A 23,663-nucleotide genomic window follows, 5' to 3' on the forward strand; every position below is an offset into this window, starting at 1 on the left:
TTGGCCTAGTGGGAGAAGCACAGCCCTCAGAGTCTGAGTTTTAACCCAGGACCTGCTACTTGCCTACTAGGTATGCTTAGGCAATCACCTAACTTCTCTGGGCCTCAGTTTCCTCTTCTGTAAAACGAGGGTTCAATTCCTGTTTTCCCTCTTACTTCGACTGAGTGTCCCTTGTCGGACAGGGACTGTGTCTGACTTGATCATCTTAAATCCACCCAAGTGTTGATTATAGTGCTTGGCACATATTAAGTGCTTAACAAATACCACAATTATTATTATAACTAGAGACAATTACACGAAACAACTGGAATTTTTCAATGAATTTACATGGACTACCTACATGTCTTGGTATCAATTCCTAGTATTACTTCAAAACACATTATTTTAACTATATTTTATTCATTTGCAACTAAGCTTATCCATTCACAGAAATCTGCCTTACCCAAAGTGTCCATTTCAGTAACTGACTTTGTTTCCAGGTGAAGATCAATGTCCTTTGGAACGGTAAGAGGTTTATTTTCAATGTGGCCATTATATTTCCTATAGAAAGTAAGATATATGATTTATATAAAAGGGGGTAACACTCAAATTTAGCTATCAAACTAATCTAAAAGGTGGGTTTCTTTTTTTCTTGAAATAAAAAAAGTTCAGGATTTTGGAGAGGTGTGAAGTTGCGTTCATATCAATTATCAATCCTAGGAAGCAGTTACAAAGATTAAGCAAAATTATCTACCGAGTTTTATTATTATTAGAGGATATCAATTACCTGGGAAAATAAACCAGTAGTACAGAAAAGAGACGTTCCTAAAAGGAGCAAATATTTGGCTCCTAGCATTGATTAGTATGTGAATAGCTTAAAAAATAAACCCTCTACTGCTTGGAATAGGATTCAAAGACAATCCAAGGAGGCCTTCAAATGAAACTGTTGACGTGGAAACTTTATTCAGTCCGGAAATGAAAAAGGAATGAATGAAGAGAAAGTTGTGTTTGAGATTTAAAATAGGGGCTCTCCAATAAAAACTAGGTTTCTACGTGCATCAAGAATTTAACAAGGAAAAACTGCAAGAAAAAGTAAAGAAACTTCAAAACTGGTCAACATTACAGCATCTTTAGGGTGAGAAAGGGGAAGGAGGTGTTTCTCCAAGGACACTTTCATTGTGTGGTCTCCGGATATGTAAAAACATGTAGCAGGTATATCCTATCATACATAAAGGCTAAGGTGACAATATTTAAAATACCTGAAAATGTTTCACTTATTCTTAATAAAAATAAAATTGAGGAAGCAAAGCCCAAGCTTATTAAATGTTTACTTTTTTGAAAAAGGTTACATTTCAACAAATGTGATTACTGCAGCACAAAAATATATTAAAATAATGTAAGCATTTCAGTGTGTTACAAATAAAATTACCGTACATACCGTACATACTGGAGATAAATTATTGTATACACTGCTTTATCCCCACCATATGAAAAGTAAGAAATGAATTAGTCTGAAATCAAAAGAGCTAAAAAGTCAGAAATTGTAAAAGTTGGCCAGAAACTATGAATATACAGATGAAACAGCTTGAAAATACAGAGTTTATGTAATATTTTTCAGCTAAGCTCTTTTACTATGCCATTTAGTATGTATCACAATTTCTACCTTTACAATCAATTCTACCCCTCAGAGAAAATTTTTATCAACTGCAGCAAATGATGTCAAACACAGATACGGCATTTACCTATCTTTTTTGCTTTTTCCTTTTTGCTGCTTTCCTGCAAGAATTCTTAATTCGTCTTCTGTAGGATGCTGATACCATCTTAAACTGTGAAGAGAAGTCCATTTAAAATTAATTAGCCAAGAAAAACACCCAAGCATATTTACAGTAAATACCATAATGGACCATTTACTCTTGTTATTTTCCCCATTTAAATTGTAGCTACCTAAAGCAAATTTTCTGCATCAAGAGAAGAGTAAGAACAAAGCCCTGCCTTAAGTAGATTAAGATAATATGGGTGAGTATCACATTGAAAAGTGAAATCTACAAATAATTTTAACACCTTATTTTGCACATTATTTTCAACCTCCTGCCTTCCAACAGATCTTGGACCAGAGTTATTCACAAGTGGGAAAACTGGAAGAAGTTTCACTGTCCTGAGAAGTACTTAATGGGGATAAAAAGATCTGAAAGACAGGGTAGATGAAAGACCTACAGAACCAAAAGACCTAGAGAACCTCATGACTAGTTAAGTTGAGGAATAATTCAGTTTCCCTGTATTTGACTTACACTGTCCTTCCTTCAGAGTCCTGAAACTAATAACTCCCTGCTGGAATCCTAAAGACACTGGTCTGGATCAGCTCTCCATAGAATTAAAGGAGCTATTCATTAGAAAGTGTCAAAATTCCCATAAGAGTTTGTCTATAATGCCAAAATGAATTGCTCATTAGCATTTGAGAGAAGTGTCACAGACCTAGCCTTAAAATGAGTTGATCAATGTAAGGTTGTCTACCCTTGCCAAACCTATCAAAATATTGATTAATCTTCCCTAAGAATGTAGTTCTGGCTACAATGGTCCTGCACAAGATTCATACTTTGGACTGCTATCACCTTTCGAACATGTAGTACATTAAGGTTGCCATCACAAGCATGACCATACTGACGTTACAAAAAAGCACGACGACATATTTGGAACTAAAATACACAAAATGGTTTACAAACAGTGTAATCAGTTTAACTCTTTTTAATAAAAATAATAAAATAGTTCTTAGAAGGATTCTAACAAGACCAACTAAACTGAGGGAAGGACAGTAATGGCTTTATTTCTGTCAACAAACTCAGAAAGAACCTGTATGAAAGGCCCTGTCAGAAACCTGTTTAAAAAAAAACAACCCAAAAAGCAACCCAGGAGGGTTATAGGAGAATATGAATGGGGTCCAACCTTATAACCAATTTTAGAGAATTAAAAAAAAATTTTTCAACAGGCAAAATACAACTGCTGAAATTTATATTTAAATGCAATCACTATGCTTCTGTCCATTATACATACACTAAGTCCATGATACATTACGGAGTGCCCTTGCACTTGGATTTGATCCCTTTTGTCACGCCTCCCTCAGCCCCACAAACACTTATGTATATATGCGTATTTTTTTGAATTTATATTAACGTCTGTCTCCCCCTCTAGACTGTAGGCAGGGAGAGGGTCTACCGATTCTATTACACTGTACTCTCAAATCAGTTGTATTTATTGCGTACTTCCTGGGCGCAGAGCACTGTACGGAGAGCTTGGGAGAGTACACAACATAACAGGCACATTCCCTGCCCACAGTGAGCTTACAGTCTAGGGAAAAGAGTTTACTTTCCTGAGCACTTAGTACAGTGTTCTTCACACAGTAAGCACTCAATGAATACGACTGATTGATCGACTGCTAAGACACCTGTACTAACCATTTGAGAGAAGAATGACAAGGCATTGCTTCCTCTCCTCAAGGGGCTTACAAATTAATGAGGAAGCCAGACCAAAATTACTTATAGCAAAAGCAGGAGGAAGAACTAGAAGCTGAGGGAATTCAAATAATTATCACTAAGGTTTAAGGGACCAAATGATCAACTCCGGACACGTGATGAGTAACGATCACTCAACGAATCTTCTCTACTTTGGACATTTCCTGGGGAGGTAAAGAAAACGTAGCTGGGCATTTCAAGAGGTAAGAATCTGCTCATAGGCCTCACGTACTGTGCATTTGAATAGTAGGTTTCACCTGCAGGAAACACTCTTGGGACCAGGCAACATGCAGGGAGAGAGGCAAAGGAGTTCCAGAGGTTGGGTGTTCACATCCTTCTTTATGTATATATATATATATATGACAGCATTTGTTAAGCGCTTACTATGTGCAAAGCACTGTTCTAAGCGCTGAGGGGGATACAATGTGATCAAGTTGTCCCAGGTGGGGCTCACAGTCTTAATCCCCATTTTTACAGATGAGGTAACTGAGGCTCAGAGAAGTTAAGTGACTTGCCCAAGGTCACACAGCAAAGGTGATAAGTCTACTATGCATCTGAATAGATTTTTGCGTGGGGGTCAGGTGAGGAACTTGAAGCAGATGGAGACGTTGGGAAAAATGAGCAATGCAGGAGATTTAGCTGGAAACTGGGACCCTTTAGCAAATATAGTAAGGGCACTAACGTGGAGAACAGGCAGTTCCTTCCTCTTCCCCCATACAAAATCCACTATTCCAATGTACGAAGTGCAACCTATCACTTACCTCTCCGGGAAAAGAGGAGCCAATCATAAGAAGCCTCAAAACAAACAGGAATGTTTAATTATAACAAAAAACGCACAATTCTAAATCGAAGGCTTTAAAAAAAAAAGTGGGCAGGAGTGGTGAAAAACCACAGTGATTTTGTATAAGGACCAGGAATTCCTTTCTGCTAAAGAAACAAGTAAATGACAAATTACCCACCCTCACCCAAAACCCCTCCAGCTTGCAATCAGGTGAGGGAAGGATGAGTAGAAGCAGGGCTCCCCACAAGTCCTCTTGGAAACTGGGGGAGACAACCTTTCTTCCTGGCTTCAATCGGCTGCACTCTCCTGCTTGGGAGAAGTGCAAATAAGGCTCTTTGGCTGCCCTAACATTTTCAAAATAAAATGTTCGATTATATCTGTGATGGGAAACTACAGAAAGAAGAATGTGGAAAACCTTTCCAGAAGACCATCTGGAAAGAAGAGGAAAGAAAATCTAACATTTTTTCTACTATACCATTAGTACCCTGCACCCACAGATAGTGGAAATAGGATGGGTAGTCTTCAAAAAATAGATACCACATTTCTTAAGCTTCCTGCGAGGCTAACCCTCTTCTGCGGAATCTAAGACTGCTGTATTCAAATTTCTTTAGGCGTCTTCACCTACAAATACTTCTGAAAGGCAAGTGTCTTCCCCTTCCTATCCTCCTTCTTTTCTTCCTCCTCCCAGATTTCTCCCTGGAACTTGCTTCTGGACTGCCTCCACTTCCTAGCCATCGTTTTGAGCTGGTTGACTACCAACTCTGTTATATTTTACACTCCCAAGTGCTTAGTAGAGTGCTGTGCACACAGTAAGTACTCAAATACCACTGGCTGATTGTCACTACCACTGTGTAATGTGACAGGGTGTATCTGCTTTAAAGCCATAGCTGAATCAATTGACGTAATCAAAGCCACTGAGTGTAAAACAAACAGCATTCTCCCAAAGCATCGGTGGTGGCATTTTATATAAAATCAAAGAGGTGATAATTTTTGTGGTTTTCCATAAAGATGGTCAATGAACTATGTGGTATTAGAGACAGACAGAGAGGCTTAGTAGCAAGAGACCAGGGGCTTGGAAATTGGTAAACCCAAATTCCAGACCCAGCTCTTCCAGCTGGCCCGCTGTGTTACTTCTTTGGGCCTCCATTTCCTCAACTTCTCTCCTGCTTCTTAGACTGTGAATACGCAGTGTCTACCCCACCAATTAGAATGTAGTACACGCTTAAGATGTACCACCATGATAAATGTAGATGCAAATTTACAGTCTTTACCTGAGCCAACAAACTAAATTTAAGGCAGATGACAATGGTGGGCTAGTATATTTCACTAAGACTAGTACAGTCCATTCAATGAATTCTTGTCCTTCCTGTAGAATTACATGAAGTGCCACTGAACCAAATGGTGCACCATCATTTCACGACTCAGCTTTATTTCTTCTCCCCCTGTCCCCCACAAAGGAATGCATGTGGTGATTAAATGCATGTTAAAATAATTAACTTCATTAAATGAGCCCGGCCACACAAGGGTCTTTGCCTGTCCACATTCCTGGATCCCCACAGTGAGACACTTCTCTCAAAGGACCCACACTCCAAAAGCACTGATGCTTCCAATTTCCCACCACCTGAGTAGAAACAACAGGTGAAAGTCCATTTTTAATTCAGGAAATGAACAAACAGAATTCAAATTAATGAAACCACCTCACTTCTCAGTGCCTGAGACCTCTTCAGAATGGTTTAGGCACTCTTCAGTGTGCTCGCAAGGGGAAACGGAGTTTCTGACTTAAGCTGCGGGTCCAACAGTTTGAGCCAATCTGTTCTGCACGCCCAGGTGCAACAACACGGCTAACGACCTGATGCCAGGATGCATCATGCTAAGACACCAGGAATGTCCCAGACCGTACTGCAGTCTAGAGAGAGCACTGTTCCCTACTGGATCCCTGAATCCTGTCTATGGTGACCGGTTGTCTGATTTTACAAGAACAGTCTGGTTTTCAGCTGGTCCGTCTCCTGTCTGCTGTGGAAAGACAGTGTAGCTATCTAAACCCTAGACTGTAAGCTTGTTGTGGACAAGGAATGTGTTTAGATTATACTCTCCCAAAGGTTAATACATTGCTTGGCATACAGTAGGTGCTCAATACCACTGATTGATGGATACTGAACTGGATGTCTTTGAGTTCTGTAATTTAACCTTCATTGCTGAGCCTCCTTCCCCTGTGTTTTGGATGTGGCGGTGGAGGTCACAAAATTCCAGGAGGAAAACATCATGATCTGGCACAAGCAGAGGGCCCAGGGGACTCCGGACAAATGCTTTCGCTTTGGGTAAATTAGGCAAGCCTCCACAAAAATGGTATCCATATGATGGTATCCCATTATGTTGCAAATCAGAACTCTGGGGTGTTCTTTTTTTATTTTTTTTTTTAGGGGCCACTACTGGTCACCCTAACATTGTGCAGTACATAAGCTCTGCTTGTGGAGCTGAAGCCTCAGTTCACGGTCTGACTCCAGCTGGTTCCACCTGCACCATACTTGGAAGGGAAGAGAAGTTGATGGTGTCCTGTGATCATCTCCTACGGCTTTCTGAGCATACCACCAAACAGTAACAATACATAATGCCAGTACTTGCTAAACGCTATGTGCCAAGCACTGTACTAAGCAATCAATGGTATTGAGTGCTTACTGTGTGCACAACACTGTACTAAGTACTTGGGAGAGTACAATACAGTGGAACTGGTAGACATGTTCCCTGCCACAGCGATCTCACAGGAAACGTGGGGTAGATCCAAGATAATCATGTCAGACACAGTCCCCGTCCCACATAGGACTCACAGTCAGAGGAGGAGGGAGGACAGGTGTCGAATCTCCACTTGACATGAGGACACCGAAGAACGGAGAACATCAATGGCTTGCCCAAAATCCCACAGCAGTCAAGTGAGAGCCTGGATTAGAATCCAGGTCCTGTCTTCCAGGGCAGTGCTCTTCCAACTAGGCCATGCTGCCAGTACAGTAGAGCCAGGGATCATTTGAGTGTAGTCAGCTTTCCCAGTTGGAAGGTGATGTCCAATTTCTGAAAACAGGAGCTGCTTTTCAGAAATCAGATTCTGCATTTTTCTCAACAAAAATGCAACTAAAGGCTAATGAATTTAAAATGAAGAACAAGTTGGTGAATATAATAATAATTATGGTATTGGTTAAGCACTATGTGCCAAGCACTGTTCTAAGCACTGGAGTAGATATACGGTAATCAGGTTGTCCCACGTGGGGCTCACAGTCCTCACCCCCATTTTCCAGATGAGGTAACTGAGGCACAGAGAAGTTAAGTGACTTGCCCAAGAAGACAAGTAGCAGAGTCTCTGCTCTACTACCACTCATCAACCCCTTTGAGTACAAAATCCTTTCTCATGAGACCAGTAGCTAGCAACTGAGAGTGTTCCCAGGGAAGAGGACAAATGAGTAATGGCAGTGATGCTATGGATTCCAAGTGGCATATGTCAAGGACTATGAAGAAATGGAGGTGGTCAGGGAGATGAAATGGTAACGGGTCCTCAACGACTTCCATTTCCAAATCCTAATTGTGTGGTACATAAGCAGAGCTTGTGGAGCTGAAGACACACAGAGTTCATGGTTCTGACTCTAGCTGCCTCCACCTGCACCATACTTGGAAGGGAAGAGGAGTTGATCTCCTCCTCCGGCTTTTTGAGCATACCACCGAACAGAACATGAGGTACACAATACACTAATGATCCACTCCAAACTCAGTCTCAGAGATGCTCATGCCAAACTACTCGCTATGCTTTGTTCCTATCTCACTCACCAGACTCCTTGCTCACACCCTTCCTACTCAATGGAACTACCTCCAGTTAGGTCTGGCAGGCCGCTGCTCTCTCCATCTTCAAAACCCTTCTGAAATCCCATCTCCTTCCAGGAGGCCTTCTGGGATTAAAATCTCATCTGCCCACCCCATTTCTCCCTTCACGGCCACTTCAGCACTTCCACATCAGGTAGGTGCTCGACAGCACTTTTGACATCTTTAATCTCTGTTGCTTCCCCCTCCCTGTAATGTATTTTAGTGTCAGTCTCCCCTGCCACAGCTTCTTCAGAGCAGGGACTGTGTCTATTTAACCATATTGAAGTCACCCAAGTACAGAGTACGGTACCCTGCATAGCATAACTCAACCAATATCATATTTTTGAGCACTTACTATATATTTATTGAGCATTGTACAAAGTACTTGGGAGAGTACAATATTAAAGAATTGAAAGACACATTCCCTGCCCAAGTGCTAAATAAATACTATTGTCTGATTGAACTGGAAACAAAACGGCCAACTCCAGCAGCTACAATATCCCCTAAAGAGACTATCAACCATAGGCATGCATATTACTTTGAGATTTACAGCTGAATATATTTCCCTTCTCCTTCCCACTTCCTTGGGGCAACATACTTGGGAAGCCTAGGGAACCACAGTCGATTACCAAGTCAACCAGTCAGTACTCCCTGCACCTTCAGTAGGGGTAGAGGAATGCAATGGCTCTTGTGTAAAGGCTGAGATACGGGGTCCCCGCCCTGAGAAACGCTCTAAATTTGGGGCGTGGGTCAGACTCCCACATGACCTCACTAGAATCTGCTGCATGCCTGATCTCTACAAACAATGTCATCTTCAGAATGGGAGGGGAAGGCAAATGTTTCCTTCTCCCAAGATGGCTAATCCTGGCAACCAAGGGACTAAAGTGGAATATGCCAACATGAACCGGAGGGACTATGTGGATAGGGCCTGGGGACACACAAGAAAGGAGATTAAATCACATTTTCCTTGGTTCAATAAGGAAATGAAACTTAGGAAACCCTCAGAGCTCCTGGAGATATGCAAGGTACACAATAATAATAATGATGGTATTTCTTAAGTGCTTACTGTGTTTAAAGCACTGTTCTAAGCGCTGGGGAGGTTACAAGGTGACCAGGTTGTCCCACGGGGGGCCTCGCAGTTTTAATCCCCATTTTACAGATGAGGTAACAGGCACAGAGAAGTTAAGTGACTTGCCCAAAGTCACACAGCTGACAGTTGGTGGAGTTGGGATTTGAACCCATGACTTCTGACTCCAAAGCCTATGCTCTTTCCACTGAGCCACCTAGGCCATGATCTTTTCTCGCTCCTGTTGCCAGGGACATTCATTCATTCATTCAATCGTACTTATTGAGCGCTTACTGTGTGTAGAGCACTGTACTAAGCACTTGGGAAGTACAAGTGGGCAACATATAGAGACGGTCCCTACCCAACAGTGGGCTCACAGTCTAGAAAGTCTAACGACATTAGCTCTGCTTGCGCTCTCTCTCCTGAAGTAGTCACAATGTTATATCGTATTATGGGAAGTTGACACTCTACTAGACACTCTAGTAATCAAGGTAAGAAAGCATACACTTTAATGGGAAATTAACTGGGACCAAACTGTGTGCTCCACTGTATCTAGGGTGACACCATAAGTGACGATGCTCTAACAAAATTATACTGTACCTAAGAAGACATAAAGCATTAGAACTGGTGACAGAAGCTGTTCATACCTGGAGAATTCCTCCTAATGTAAAATTTTTAAAAGCCATTTGTACTTTCAGACTTTCGCTTAGGGAACTAAGCACTGAAAGCACCACCAACAAAACATTTCTCAAGATGTTTCAAGTAACTTATTTCCTACATCTCAAATTCAGTATAAACTTTCATTTTCAGTTGTATTAGGCATTTCATTCCGATTTGCATAAATTTGCCCATGCCTTTTCAACCGATTCTTCTGGGGTACTTGAACCAAACCGCACACTTGCTGGATTTGTGTGACTTGTAATTTGGCTATTTTACATCAACTTTTAGATTGTAAGTTCCTTGAGGGCAGAGACCATGTCTATTCTTTAAGAGTTACCCAAAGCATCATGTACTGGGCTAAATAAAAACTTGAGGACTCTCGGTACAATTAAAGAGTTTTTTATCTGAGCAGCTCTGCCAGATGAATTGCTCATGGACTCCAAAGGAAATTGATTAATCTTGATTAATGGGAACAGGAACCCAGGGGGTGTCCAAGCCGTGAAGAATCTCATTCTCAATAATGGGGGATCCATTCACTGTTCTGGGGGTCAGTGCTTCCCCTGCCCTCCCTTCTCTCATTTCCCCCTCACCCTCACTCCATACCCCAATGCCCCTCTTCGAGAAAGAATCTGTCCAGTTCATCTGAGTGTGCCTTGGCTTCTGGATTTAGTCTCAGAGGGTATTACTTCATCTCTAAGTGGGCATGCTTTAGCCTAGGAACTACAAGTCCTCTTCACCTTCCCCTGTTGCTGTTCACTGATATGAGGGAGGGGAGATATGTGTTCGAAAAACCACTCCTGTCTTAAAAAGGGCCAGAATACATTTGTCCTACACCCTATTAGAGTTTCCACCTATATCTAGTCAAATTAATGAATGCACTTTAGGTACGTTAATGAAAGTCCCCCAAATTAAGTTGTAAAAAGAAGCTGCTTGAGTAGTTAAAAAGGTTAATTATAAATTGCTTAGTAAAAAATTGTCTCTTGGATATTTAAGGAGACTACTGATTTATTTCAGCAAAGAAACACTAGTGTACTGTTTTATTATTGGGAATTGTAACCCCTGAAGTCTATTTAAATCCCCCAAATTTTTCCCCCAACCCCAACTCATACTCTTTCCCTTAATCTATCGATACTATGCAGCCTAAAGTTCTAAGGAACCTAGAAGAAACGGCACCATATCTAAAAGAAGAACATTTAAATATATTAACTTTCTCTTCCTTTCATAGATTGATCTCAGGCTTCCATTCGTAGCCTATGGCTGAGATGAGGGCTGGCATGAAAGGGAAAAGGATAAAGATTACATCAAGAGGCAGCACAGGGAAAAAGACCCCAGTATATGCTGGATTCGGTAACTGAGCAAGCAAAGCTGGTAGATACTAAGGTACGGTCTCGCTTTCTTAGGGATATTCTGTCAGCGGACTTATTACACAGCCAAAACTGTTTGGGGATTCCTGAGAGATAACTGTCACTGGGGCTTGAGAAATGTACAAATGACCTTATTTGGTTGCCTGACCCAAGGAAATTTTCATAGGCAGTAATGACAATTTTATGAAAATGTTTCTTTGCCAACTTTCTTGATCATGAAGAATACCTTGAGGTTAATTTGGGGATTAATTGCCCTTGATCATGGATTTTTCAAAGACAAACCACCAATTGATAACAACCCTTTATTCTTAACTTACCTGCCATTACAAAGAAGCCAACGAGCAAGAGAATAGTGAGGTATTATCTTCTGCATGACACTAGCCATCACCATGGTAACAACCAGTTGTACACCTATCACACCCTGTGGAAGAATAAGTTTGGCAATAAGTCAGTAACTGAAAAAGACACCTGGGATGTTCTGCAGATATTCCAAAAGTAACATTTTACAAGAACATGCCTACTGCAAGAAAAATTAACCAATACACTGTTAGCATTCAGGTGTTTTATGTTTCAAAATGCTGAATGAAATTATGACCTCTTCTTTTCATAGATTTTTTTTTCCCAAAGGCTCTATCCAAGTACATAAATCAACATCAAAAAGGCTTTCTGAATGGATAATCACGTGTGGGTGTGTATGTGTGTACATATTCATTCATTCATTCAATCGAATTTATTGAGCGCTTACTGTGTGCAGAGCACTGTACTAAACGCCTGGGAAGTACAAATCGGCAAAATATAGAGACGGCCCCTACCCAACAACAGGCTTACAGTCTAGAAGGGGGAGACAGACAACAAAACAAAACAAGCAGACAGGTGTCAATACTATCAGAATAAGTAGAATTACAGCAATATACACATCATTGATAAAATAGAGTAATAAATACGTACAAATATCCGCAAGTGCTCTGGGGAGGGGAAGGGGGTAGGGCAGAGGGAGGGAGTGGGGGTGATGGGGATGGGAGGGGGGTGGTTCTTCTTTTAAAAATTCAATCATATTTATTAAGCATTTACTGTGTGCAGAGAACTGTACTACTACTACTACTAATAATAATGATGGCATTTATTAAGCGCTTACCACGTGCAGAGCACTGTTCTAAGCGCTGGGGATATACAAGGTGATCCAGTTGTCCCACGTGGGGCTCACAGTCTTAATCCCTATTTTACAGATGAGGTAACTGAGGCTCAGAGAAGTTAAGTGACTTGCCCAAGGTCACACAGCAGACTAAGCACTTGGAAAGTACAATTCAGCATATGCATACGTACAAACACATATACGCATATACATGCAGACTTCTCCATTTGTAGAAGCCAGGATGGTCTAGTGGAAATAGCATAGGACTGGGAGTCAAAAGACTTTGGTTCTAGTGCCGGCTTTGCCATTTGGCTTGTGACCTTAGGTAAGTCACTTAACTTCTCTGAGAGTTTCCTCATCTGAAAAAAAAAAGGGGGTTAAAATAACTATCTGTTCTCCTTCCCCATTAGAGGGTGACTCCCATTTGGGACAAAAACTTTGATTACCTTGTATCTATCTCAGTGCTTGACGCACTGTACTTAATACCAACGGTATTATTATTTGTAAATTTCCAGTTCACCATTTGATTATCAGTCATCTTTCTAGGCAGCTATTTAAATCTTTACAATACTATCGAACCACAAAACTCAATTCTACCCTACCGGTTAGTTTTCCTGGGTTCTAAGACCCCTCGTTTCAGTGTCACCAGATTCCACCTGAAATCTGAGAACCTTTTACAGGATTCTGTTACACGGCAGTGGTAAGGATGGGAGGGGGCTAAAACACTTGAACAACGGTGGAGTATTAAGTCCACAAATGCAGGAACCTAATCTTACTATTTTCAAAAGGGCTAGCTTGCTTTTCCCCTTGAAGTTTGTCAACTTTTGGCAAGCTCTGCCAAACTGCCCGTGTTTGTGTGGTTTGCACACTGCCCATAGTTTGAATGCTTACATTCGTTGGGCGTTAACATTTTCAAGTTTAAATGTTATCTTTTTTAAAAAAAATAAAACCTCCTCTGTTGTCCTCCAGTCACTGTTTCCGTAATGAAAGGCAGAAGAGAGAGAAAGATACAGCCGGAGCCCATATGGCCAGATCCACCTTGGTCTTTGCACTGACTATATAACGAGCAATGGAGCCCAGGGTGAACTGGAAATGGCCAGAGACTCAAGGCTGACTGAAAACTGTAGTCTGAGCAGTCTAGAGGACCACTATGCACGTCAGTAGGTCCCAAGAGAGGTCAGGATCATGCCCAATTCAGTTACATCCCAAGTGCCACGTGGCAAAACCTACCCCAGTCACAGCTAGCATCCAGTTAGGTTGCTTTCTGTATATTTTATCCCCAGAGCCTCAAAACCTGGGGGCCAAGACAGGTGAGAAAGACGGATGCCTCCGTAAGCCACAGGAAATGTTGGCCAGAACACATGGCCACACTGTAATCTACCCATATAAATTTCAACCTGCTTTACTATCTCACAATTTGGGTATCAATGTCTCAGATTTGGAATTCTTGCTCGAGTAGGTAATTAACATTTTAAAAGGAGTTGTGTATAACTGCATCTTTATTATGTTCAATAAAAACCTAAATGAATAGGTTACTAAACAGAAAGAAAACCACACATCTAACCACACATTACAAGGACAGCCAAAAGGGCTCAGATGCACAACTCATCGAGTAACGTTCATTAGATAGTAATGACATTTTAGGCGTCCAAGTGCATAGAAGTACACGCTGATAGAACATTTATACCACACCTCTAAAATTAGTTATCGCTGGTATTTAATTCAAAAAATTAAAATGCTTTGTACAACTGGTACAAAAGACTGTTATAACCATTTAGAGCCCACTAGAAACTGTTGAAATACACATAATGACCATTTTTTCCCTGATCAAGGCAACCTGGTGAGATTTTGGGTAGGTTCAAATATGGCAAATGTCGAATTATGATTCTCACAAACATACAGTTAAGTATATCTCACTCAAAGAAATTCTACCATGTGAATATCTAAATATTTCTATAAGATAGCTATTTTCCCAAGTTACACACCAGTCAGTTATTTTACTTCCTTTCACACAAGGTCAAATGTCATAACTCTATTCTATTAGTACACAATATAGGGGCCATATATATATTTTAAATTTTTTTAGCTTTTTCATTACAGTAATCTTTAGTTTGAAAGAAAAAATAACCATTTTATTTTAATTACTTTGAATTCCTAAGCTTTGAATACTTACATGAGGTTTTGGGGTTTTTTTTCTTTTTAATCAAGATGGGTCATGAATTTAACACAGAAACAAAGGAAGTATATACTCCTTTAAATGGACAGAAAAATTCTCTACCCTTAGCTTTACATCTCAGCATATATTTTGTGAAGGGAAGTATGTGAAACGCCAAAGATACGGAAGGCCATCCGAGCCGAAGTCTCCAACATCACGCGGACATATGGGTCATTGACTCAAGGAGCCTTAATAGTTTTAATAATACTTCAAGACAATAACTTGACCAAGGAGATGGTTTCTGTCTAGATTCACTGCCCCTAGGCCCTGATTCTTGTGATAGTTGGGACTAGGGAAAGTCATTTATGAAATAGCTCGTAAGCTCCTAAGAAGGGTGAAACAATGGGGCAACTTGGGTTTCAACCTTTCTATATCTATTAACCTGAGGCCACAGATAGTATGATAAAGTTATTCATCTACGGATTTGAAAAATGATCACTTCAATTTTTGTCAGCTCTCTCTCTCACACACACACACACACACACACAAGTACAACTAAAGAAAATTCTCCAAAGATCATAAACAGTACTAAATTTCCAAAGTTATAACAACACAAGTACCTTTTCTCTTTTTCACTAACTTTGAATGGTGCTAGAATCAACTTCCATGGAGCTGACATTTTGCTATGTTTCATTAAGCCAGATCTCCTGCTGGTAAATAGATTGAAATAAAGGATAGGTCGTTTACCATTAGAAGGTATATCTGCATGTATATTTGGGACTCTCAGACCACCCCAAATGGTTTCAATTATCATCCCTCTGAATAAGAAATGGGGAGAATGCCAAATGTGGATATTACCCGGTGACCTTCCTATTTTTCTATTTCTTGAATGTTCTGATGTTATGGTGATAGCATCAGAAGAAATGCTGAGACAGACTTCTTGGGAATACTCAATTGGCTTTTACATTGTACTGAAAGGTAGTATACAGAGAGCACTGTGGCTTAGCCTGGGTTTGGCCGAAATCCTTAATTCTCAGTAAATCTCAGATAGCCTCGGTAAACCTGTACTGAATAGGGGATTTTCACACTTGAAGTGACAATATCCTATCATAGGCTTCACTGACAGAGGTCACTGGGATCCATGTTTGCGTATGTCCTAATTAACAAAGGGACATGAACAAGTTGGGGGCCTTAAGTGGCAGAACTGTGTTGTTATTGATGATGAGTATGTGTGAAGCAACTTAGAAAAATCTACTTTCTTCCAACAAAAGTCTCCACTTTCTTCTTTTTAAGTGTGATGCTTGCAATGTATCACCGGACTCTGCAGAAAGAAATGCAAGAGAATAAAGTGATCCTTGCTTCCACTCCTCCCTCAAAGGAGTAAGGACTGTCTGTCACACTACAGGACAGCCCTCTGGCATGACCGCAGATCCTAAGAACAGCCAAGTAAGCCTTCCTTCTTGATTTGGGACTATTCTAAGTAAATATGTCGACGCTCACCCAGGTCACATCAGTCATCTAGTGCCAGTTTGTCAATCATCATGGCTACTTGATTCTTCCAGCACAACCTAGTGGAAAGAGCACGGGCTGGGAGTCAGAGGACTTGGGTTCAAATCCCAGCTCCACCACCTTGTCTGCTGGGTGATCATAAGCAAGTCAATTAACTTCTCTATGCCTCGATTTCTTCATCCGTAAAATGGGGATTAAGGCTGTGAACCCCACGTGGGAAATGGACTGTATCCAACCTAATTAGCCTGAATTTACTCCAGTGATTACAACAGTGCCTGGCACATAGTAAGCACTTTAACAAATACCATAACTGTTTCTAAGCAAACACCAAACATAGGCTCATCAGAGCCAAGCATATAATCGCAGAGGCTCAGGCGTGAATCTGGGACTTCATAAGTAGACGTCTTTAAAAATGTAGCAAGTAGCACAGTTATGAGGTTGAGAAAATGGGAGAAAAAAGGAGAATCCCCAAGTGAAAGGGTCAGTACTAGAAAGGAGATGAAAGAGTATTAGATGTCGAAAAATATGAAAAAGGAGACTTCGATTCAAATTCAGGGAAACAGCATAGCTTAGTGGAAAGAGGCAGAGGACCTAGATTCTAATTCTGACTCCATCATTCATTCAACTATATTTATTGAGTGCTTACTGTGTGCACAGCACTGTATTACAAACTTGGTAAGTACAAATGGGTAACATATAGAGATGGTCCCTAGCCAACAACGGGCTCACAGTCTAGAAGGGGGAGACAGACCAAAAAAAAAAAAAAACAAAACAAAACAAGTAGACTTACTGTAGTAGTAGTAGACCACTTACCTGTGTGACCTTGGGCAAGTCACTTCACTTCTCCAGACCTCAGTTTCTCTTCTGAAAAATGGGGGTTAATACTAGGTTAAGTACCTCATTTTCCCTCTTACTTAGACTGCATACCACCTGACTAACTTGTATCTATCCCAGCACTTAGTACAGCGCTTGACACATAGTAAGGATTTACATGCCACAATTATTATTATTAGATTGATAAATGTTTCTGGGTTTTCAAATATAATGCTCCACAGAATTTAATGTAAAAATGAAGCCATTTGAAACAGAATTACCAAGTGACTGTGCTCAGACTATAAGGTTCTGCCCTTGCAACATCTCTATAATCCACCCTTTCCTCTCCACCCAAACTACAGCAATATTTCCAAAGCTGAATACTATAAAGGAAAGCACAGTATTTTTAATTTCTGCAAATTTCATCAGGTTAAATACTTTGCTAACATCATTTGAACAAGGGGACATAAATAAGAATGACTAAGAAGGCCTGATTACTTAAAACATTCAGCCTTACTCATCCATGTTAGTACTATAAAAAAATGTTACCTTTCACTTAAGTCCATAAGACTCAAGGAAGGTAATCGTGTTTGCAGTCTACTATTTAGATATTAAAATTTGACATATCTGCACTCATCAATATGAACTATATTTCCTAAATGTCTATCTGAAGATCACTATGCAGGACCAGGTGCTTGAAAAAAATACAATTATGTGGCTTCTGCCCTCCAGGGACTTACAATTTAGTGGGGAAGAACAGACACGGATGGATAAATATTGGCTAGAAGGCACATGACAATCAATGGTAACAGAGCTTACACTGGGCAGAATACTGTATTATGCACTTGGGAGAGTAGACTAGAGTAAGTAGACATGATCTTTAGTTTCAAAGTATTTACAATCTAGGGGGGATTGTTATGGGAGTTCACAATCTACGGAATCACAACTGAAAAGCACTTGATCACACATCTCATCTATCTCGCCGTCAACCTCGTCCCGCCTCTGGCCTGGAGCCCTCCCTCTTCATATCCAACAGACAATCACTCTCCCCACTTTCAAAGCCTTATCAAAGGCACACCTCCTCCAAGAGGACTTCCGTGACTAGTTCCAGTTTCCTCTTCTCCCACTCCCTTCTCTCTTACCCATCCTTCCCTCGGCCCCACAGCACGCATGTACATATCCATAACTTATTTAATGTCCGTCTCCACGCTCTAGACTCTAAGCAAACTATGGGAAGGAACACGTCTACCAACTCCGTTATATTGTACTCTCCCAAGTGCTTAGTACAGTGCTCTGCATACGGTAACCACTCAATAAATACGATTGACTGACCCACATTACTTTGAGAAATGAAGCTTGTGAACTAGAGGTCTAATAAGTGTTTTTAAATGACTGTAACTTGCAGTAGGACTGAGGAGAACACGTAGATTTAGCTGGATGTTTTCCTCCACAATCAATCGTATTTATTGAGCGCTTACTGTGTGCAGAGCACTGTACTAAGCGCTTGGAAAGTACAAGTTGGCAACATATAGAGACAGTCCCTACCCAACAGTGGGCTCACAGTCTAAAAGGGGGAGACAGAGAACAAAACCAAACATACTAACAAAATAAAATAAATAGAATAGATATGTACAAGTAAAATAGAGTAATAAATATGTACAAACATATATACAGGTGCTGTGGGGAAGGGAAGGAGGTAAGATGGGGGGGATGGAGAGGGGGACGAGGGGGAGAGGAAGGAAGGGGCTCAGTTTGCAATGTCTCTTCTGCTTCTCCACTCTCCCCTCTCAGAGGGTCCAACCCGGAAGGATAGGTCTACTCTACTCTAGTGTAGTGCAGTGTAAGGAGGTATGGATGGGCTCCAGACCTAAAAAACAAAGAGTAGCAAGGATCAAATCAGGATCACTCTGGGCTCCAAAGTACAGTGGGCTTGGAAGACCCTCACTTTGAAGCGCTACTTTGAGCAGAGGCAAACCCCTGAGGTGGCCCAGAACCCGACTCAGTCGTCGTTTTAGGGTTCTTTGAGCCAAGGAAAAACCTAGGGCCAGTTGACTGCAATTAAAATGGCACTTGGATGCCCACAACTTTAATTACTCATCCAGTCTGGATAGGCAGCCCAGCGGCTGGGCCAAAGCCAGAGTGACATTTAGGAGTTAGGAGGAAAGGAAAGTATTGGAGCGGTGCATTGAATAGCCATAATTCTCTGAATGAGATTCCATCAAATGTCTCTATGAAATCAGCCAGAATTAGGAAAGATTTAGTGCACATTAGAGGAAGAGGGCATCATCCAAAACCTGATCTAATGTGCAATTTATTAAAAGTAGGGAGGACAACATATCTCTTGAAATATCCATTATCACCAAAAAGACATGAGAAGTGGGAAGAGGGCATCATCCAAAACCCGATCTAATGTGAAATTTATTAAAAGTAGGGGGGAACAACATATCTCTTGAATTACCCATTATCACCAAAAAGACATGAGAAGTGGAAATTCCTAAATAGGAGACCTACACTGCAGTTCTCCACTAGCATTTGGTTTTAGGCAGGCAGTCTGTTTTCTCTCCTACAAAAGATGGTCAAAATAGAGGTTGGCCAACTGTGTCTCTCATGGCGTTTTGGGAGAATGAGCCCACCCCAATCTCTTCATAAAAAAGGCATTATGCCAGTAGGTCCTTGAGGACTTATTCTTACCCTACTGTAATAACGATGGCATTTATTCATTCAATCGTATTTATTGGGCGCTTACTGTGTGCAGACCACTGTTCGAAGCGCTGGGGAGGTTACAAGGTGATCAGGTTGTCCCACGGGGGGCTCACAGCCTTAATCCCCATTTTAAAGATGAGGTAACAGGCACAGAGAAGTTAAGTGACTTGCCCAAAGTCACACAGCTGACAATTGGCGGAGCTGGGATTTGAACCCATGACCTCTGACTACAAAGCCCATGCTCTTTCCACTGAGCCACGCTGCTTCTCTCTACTCTCCCAAGATCCTAGTACAGTGCTCTGCATGCTGTAAGCACTCAATAAATGCCATTGATTGACTGAAAACTACCTACAATGGCATCATCTGCAGAACGAAGAAAGACCAATTTCTTCTTGGAACCAGGCACTTGGTCAATTCTTCTCAGCCTCTCTGACCTACACTGTTAACATGGCAGCAGTTGATACATTTGGATCCGCCACCTTGAATCCCTGCTGAGTTGTTTACAGATCTAAAATTCAAGGTCACCAAGAAAGCTAAGTTTCCCTAATTTTAGTAGTAATTTCAATCAATCCATCAGTGGTAACTATTGGGCACTTACTGGGTGTACAATACAGGACCTTACTAAGCGTTTGGGAGTACACAACAGCGGAGTTGGCCGGCACATCCCTGCCTACAAGGAGTTTACAATCTAAAGGGGGAGGGGGACATGAAAATACAGAGATACACCTGAGTGCTGCAGACTGAGGGTGGGGTGAATATTAAGTGCTTTACAGTGTACTGTGCTTTGCACATAGTAAGCGCTTAAATGCCATCATTATTATTATTATTACTGCTAAAGAATAATAATAATAATAATAATAATAATAATGTTGGCAATTGTTAGGCGCTTACTACGTGCCAAGCTGCTTCTCACCTAACTTCTCTGTGCCGTGCTTACGTCAACTGTAAAATGCAAACACTGTACATACCATGTAGGATGTGGACTGTGTCCAACCTGATTAGTCTGTATCTACTCCAGTGCTCCGTAGAGTGTCTGCACATAGTAAGTGTTTAAATACTATAAAAAAGGTAAAATTCATTAATAGCTTTTAACGGGTTTATTTGAAGATGGTGATCTGAGCTCAGTTCCAAATTTGTAAACTGTCATATAACCCCAATTGGAAGCAGTAGACTGTGCTGTCCAAGGAAGTTACAGGGATGGAGTGATTATAAACCTGTTTTTTTTCTGGAAGGACTTGAGGGCAGGTGGGGCTGTAGAAATAGTGAGACCTATGAGTGCACAGTTCAGCTTCCTTAGCCAAAGGACTAGGGACAACCTGAATAACTGCCTTAGGAGGATGGAAGAAAGAAGGTAGAAGCTGAAAAGGAAGTACAAAGACAGGGCACAGGAGAACTACATATTTACATTTACACTGATTACTAGAGATTTGAAGAGAGAGAGATACTAAGGGCCAGCTACTCACATTTGGCATACACATGCAATTCTGACCACTGATCTGTCGATTTCATTAAATATGCACGTCTGAAAAAAACAGGGCTAACAAGATTTGACTGGAAATGGAAACAATGCCAGAAATGATCTCAGTGATAAATGGAGAGCACATTAATATTGTTCTTGGCCAAGCCATTCCAATTTCGAGATATTTCTGTAGGAACTTGCAAACGAGAGGAGTGTAATGTTCTTTTTGCATGTATTTCACAATCACAAAATAAATAAATTCCGGCTCTGCATTCTAATCCCACTAAATTTCTTATGATTGACTTCTAAAGCAAAAAGATCTTTTAAAATGTCAGCAGAAGCTTTTCAGGACAATTTGAGCCACATGGAAGGTGTGGACGAGGGGGCTAAAAAAAGACGCCGTATACCCAATTTGGGGCGGTAGAATCACTACTCCCAACTGTACTACACACATCACCACGCTCCAAAAGAAAAGTGCATTTTTCTTCCTGAAAATTTCTTCATGCTTCTGATGCCATATTTAAGGTCATATGCTTGCAGTTTAGCAGTCAACAGACACCAACAACACCTGACTCTCGTAGAGTAAGGAAGAAGCTCTCATTCGGTGAAAAATAGAGAACAATTTGCTATCAAAGACCATTAGGCAAAAGAGATGGGGCCTGTGGTTTTCAAACCTTTCACCATAAAAATAAGTGTGACAAGGTTAAAACTTTCAAGGTTGCCCTTTTGATAATCACATAAAATGAATGGGTAAGCAGCTGAGATAATGCTGTGAGAATACTTAACATTAATCTTAGAGAGAATGCACCATTTAAAAAAGATTTTTTTTTAGTCACATCCATTCCTATAGTACCAGATGCCCTCAAACTCAACGAATGTAAATAATTCTTCATTTGCAATATCTACCAAATCAATTTTTAGGTGTCCACCTAAATAGCCTTTGCCACGGGATTACTTTACATAACAAAGTTTGTTGAAAAGTCACTGAATAAGAATCAAATGCTGATACATATTATATATAAATTCAAATTGATTTATATTCCTCTATCAGTGTTTGTCTTCATTTTTCCCGACGTTGTTCTGTCTTGTCTTACGCTGTCGAGTCGTTTCCGACTCATAGCGACTCATTCATTCATTCAATCGTATTTATTGAGCGCTTACTGTGTACAGGGCACTGGACTAAGCACTTGGAAAGTACAATTCAGCAACAGAAACTATCCCTACTCAACAACGGGCTCACAGGCTATAAACGCATCATTAATAAAAATCGAATTATAATTATAAATGGGGATAGAGTAGAGGGAGTGGGTGGGGGCAATTGGTACCTAGGCTTTTGAGAGTATTTCTGGAGCTACATCTCTCTCACTTAAGGCCACCGTTGTGGACACCGAGGTCTCCTCCAGCTGGGTTTATCCTGGCTCCAGGGATTCAGGGGCAGGGGGGAGGGATTCCAACTCGGTGGAAGTGGGGAGAGGAACTGTGAGACCGTTGTTGGGTAGGGAATGTCTCTATTTGTTGCCAAATTGCACTTTCCAAGCGCTTAGTACAGTGCTCTGCACACAGTAATACGATTGAATGAATGAATGAATGGGGGGGGGGGCATACGAGAGATAGAGAGACCACTCAGTGTCTCTTGCCCCATAGATGCTGGGACCTTGTTGGTTCATTCATTCGATCCCATTTATTGAGAACTGAGCACTGTACTAAGTGCCTGGAAAGTACACTACAGCAACAAAGAGGGCCAATCCCTGCCCACCACGGGCTCACAGTCTTGAAGGGGGGAGACAAACATCAAAACAAGTAAAACAGGCATCAACAGGAATAAATAGAGGCTTCCCGTCCTCTTCCACCCCGGAGAGGTGCGGGATGGCGGCCTCCCAAAAACCCACCCGCGGCCGCCCAAAAACCCGGGGCTTCTAGGAGCCCAAAAATCGACCCAAAAAGGAAAAGTTCCCTGCGCTGCCAAGGACTGGGTCCAACCCAATTTGCTTCTTTCCACCGCAGGGCTTAGAAAAGTGCCTGGCACAGCATAAGCACTTAAATACCATAATAATAATAATAATAATAACAATAACGAGAGGATGGCAGTGGTAAGAATTCCAGGCAACCATGGACACATCTCTCCCAGAATGTCCCACCTCCATCTGCAATCGTTCTGGTAGTGTATACATAGAGTTTTAGGTAAACCTAAATAAATAAGATTTATTTTTATGTGTTTACTTCCTGGTTTAAATATACTGGTTAAATTCTGAGATTAAATGTCCAAGTTTAGTCACCGAGGCCTGCTGACAACCGAACTTTTCTAAACCTTGTGGTTCATAAAACTATCTTTAGAAAAAGATACCTTAACAACATTACCGTGTCTATTTTAAGAAGCTGCAAAGCAAGACTGTTAGGTTCTTTCACTGGTGATAGAATTTGGGATGCTAGAAGGCATCTGTGTTGATGCAAAGAATAAACATCCGAATATGGCGTGCTCTGCCCGCAGCAGGTGCTCAATAAACACTAGTGAATGAATGAGGAAATCTTTTTTTATCACAATACGTTGTTCTATTTTATTACTACAGCTGTACATCATTTACTGCTTATACTTCGGTTCAAGATACAGATGTTGCATAATTTTAAAAGTCACAACAACTAATCAATCACTACTTTCAGATTCCAACCACAGGACGTAGTATCGGCTGTCATTT

At 41.0% G+C, this 23,663-nt stretch overlaps 1 protein-coding gene across 1 annotated transcript in view; it reads right to left on the bottom strand.

Moving 5' to 3' along the window:
• The window catches only part of TMEM161B (transmembrane protein 161B), a 61,908-nt gene that overhangs the window by 28,234 nt on the left and 10,011 nt on the right, over positions 1–23,663 (bottom strand). The window contains exons 2-4 of the mRNA XM_038765505.1: positions 11,517–11,620; positions 1,722–1,805; positions 443–540 (exon numbers count right to left, since the gene is read on the bottom strand). Coding sequence (XP_038621433.1) covers positions 443–540; positions 1,722–1,805; positions 11,517–11,620 — 286 coding nt within the window. The remainder of the gene's footprint in view (positions 1–442; positions 541–1,721; positions 1,806–11,516; positions 11,621–23,663) is intronic.

This window comes from Tachyglossus aculeatus, chromosome 23 (assembly GCF_015852505.1).
Source record: "Tachyglossus aculeatus isolate mTacAcu1 chromosome 23, mTacAcu1.pri, whole genome shotgun sequence".
NCBI classification, from domain to species: Eukaryota; Metazoa; Chordata; class Mammalia; order Monotremata; family Tachyglossidae; genus Tachyglossus; species Tachyglossus aculeatus.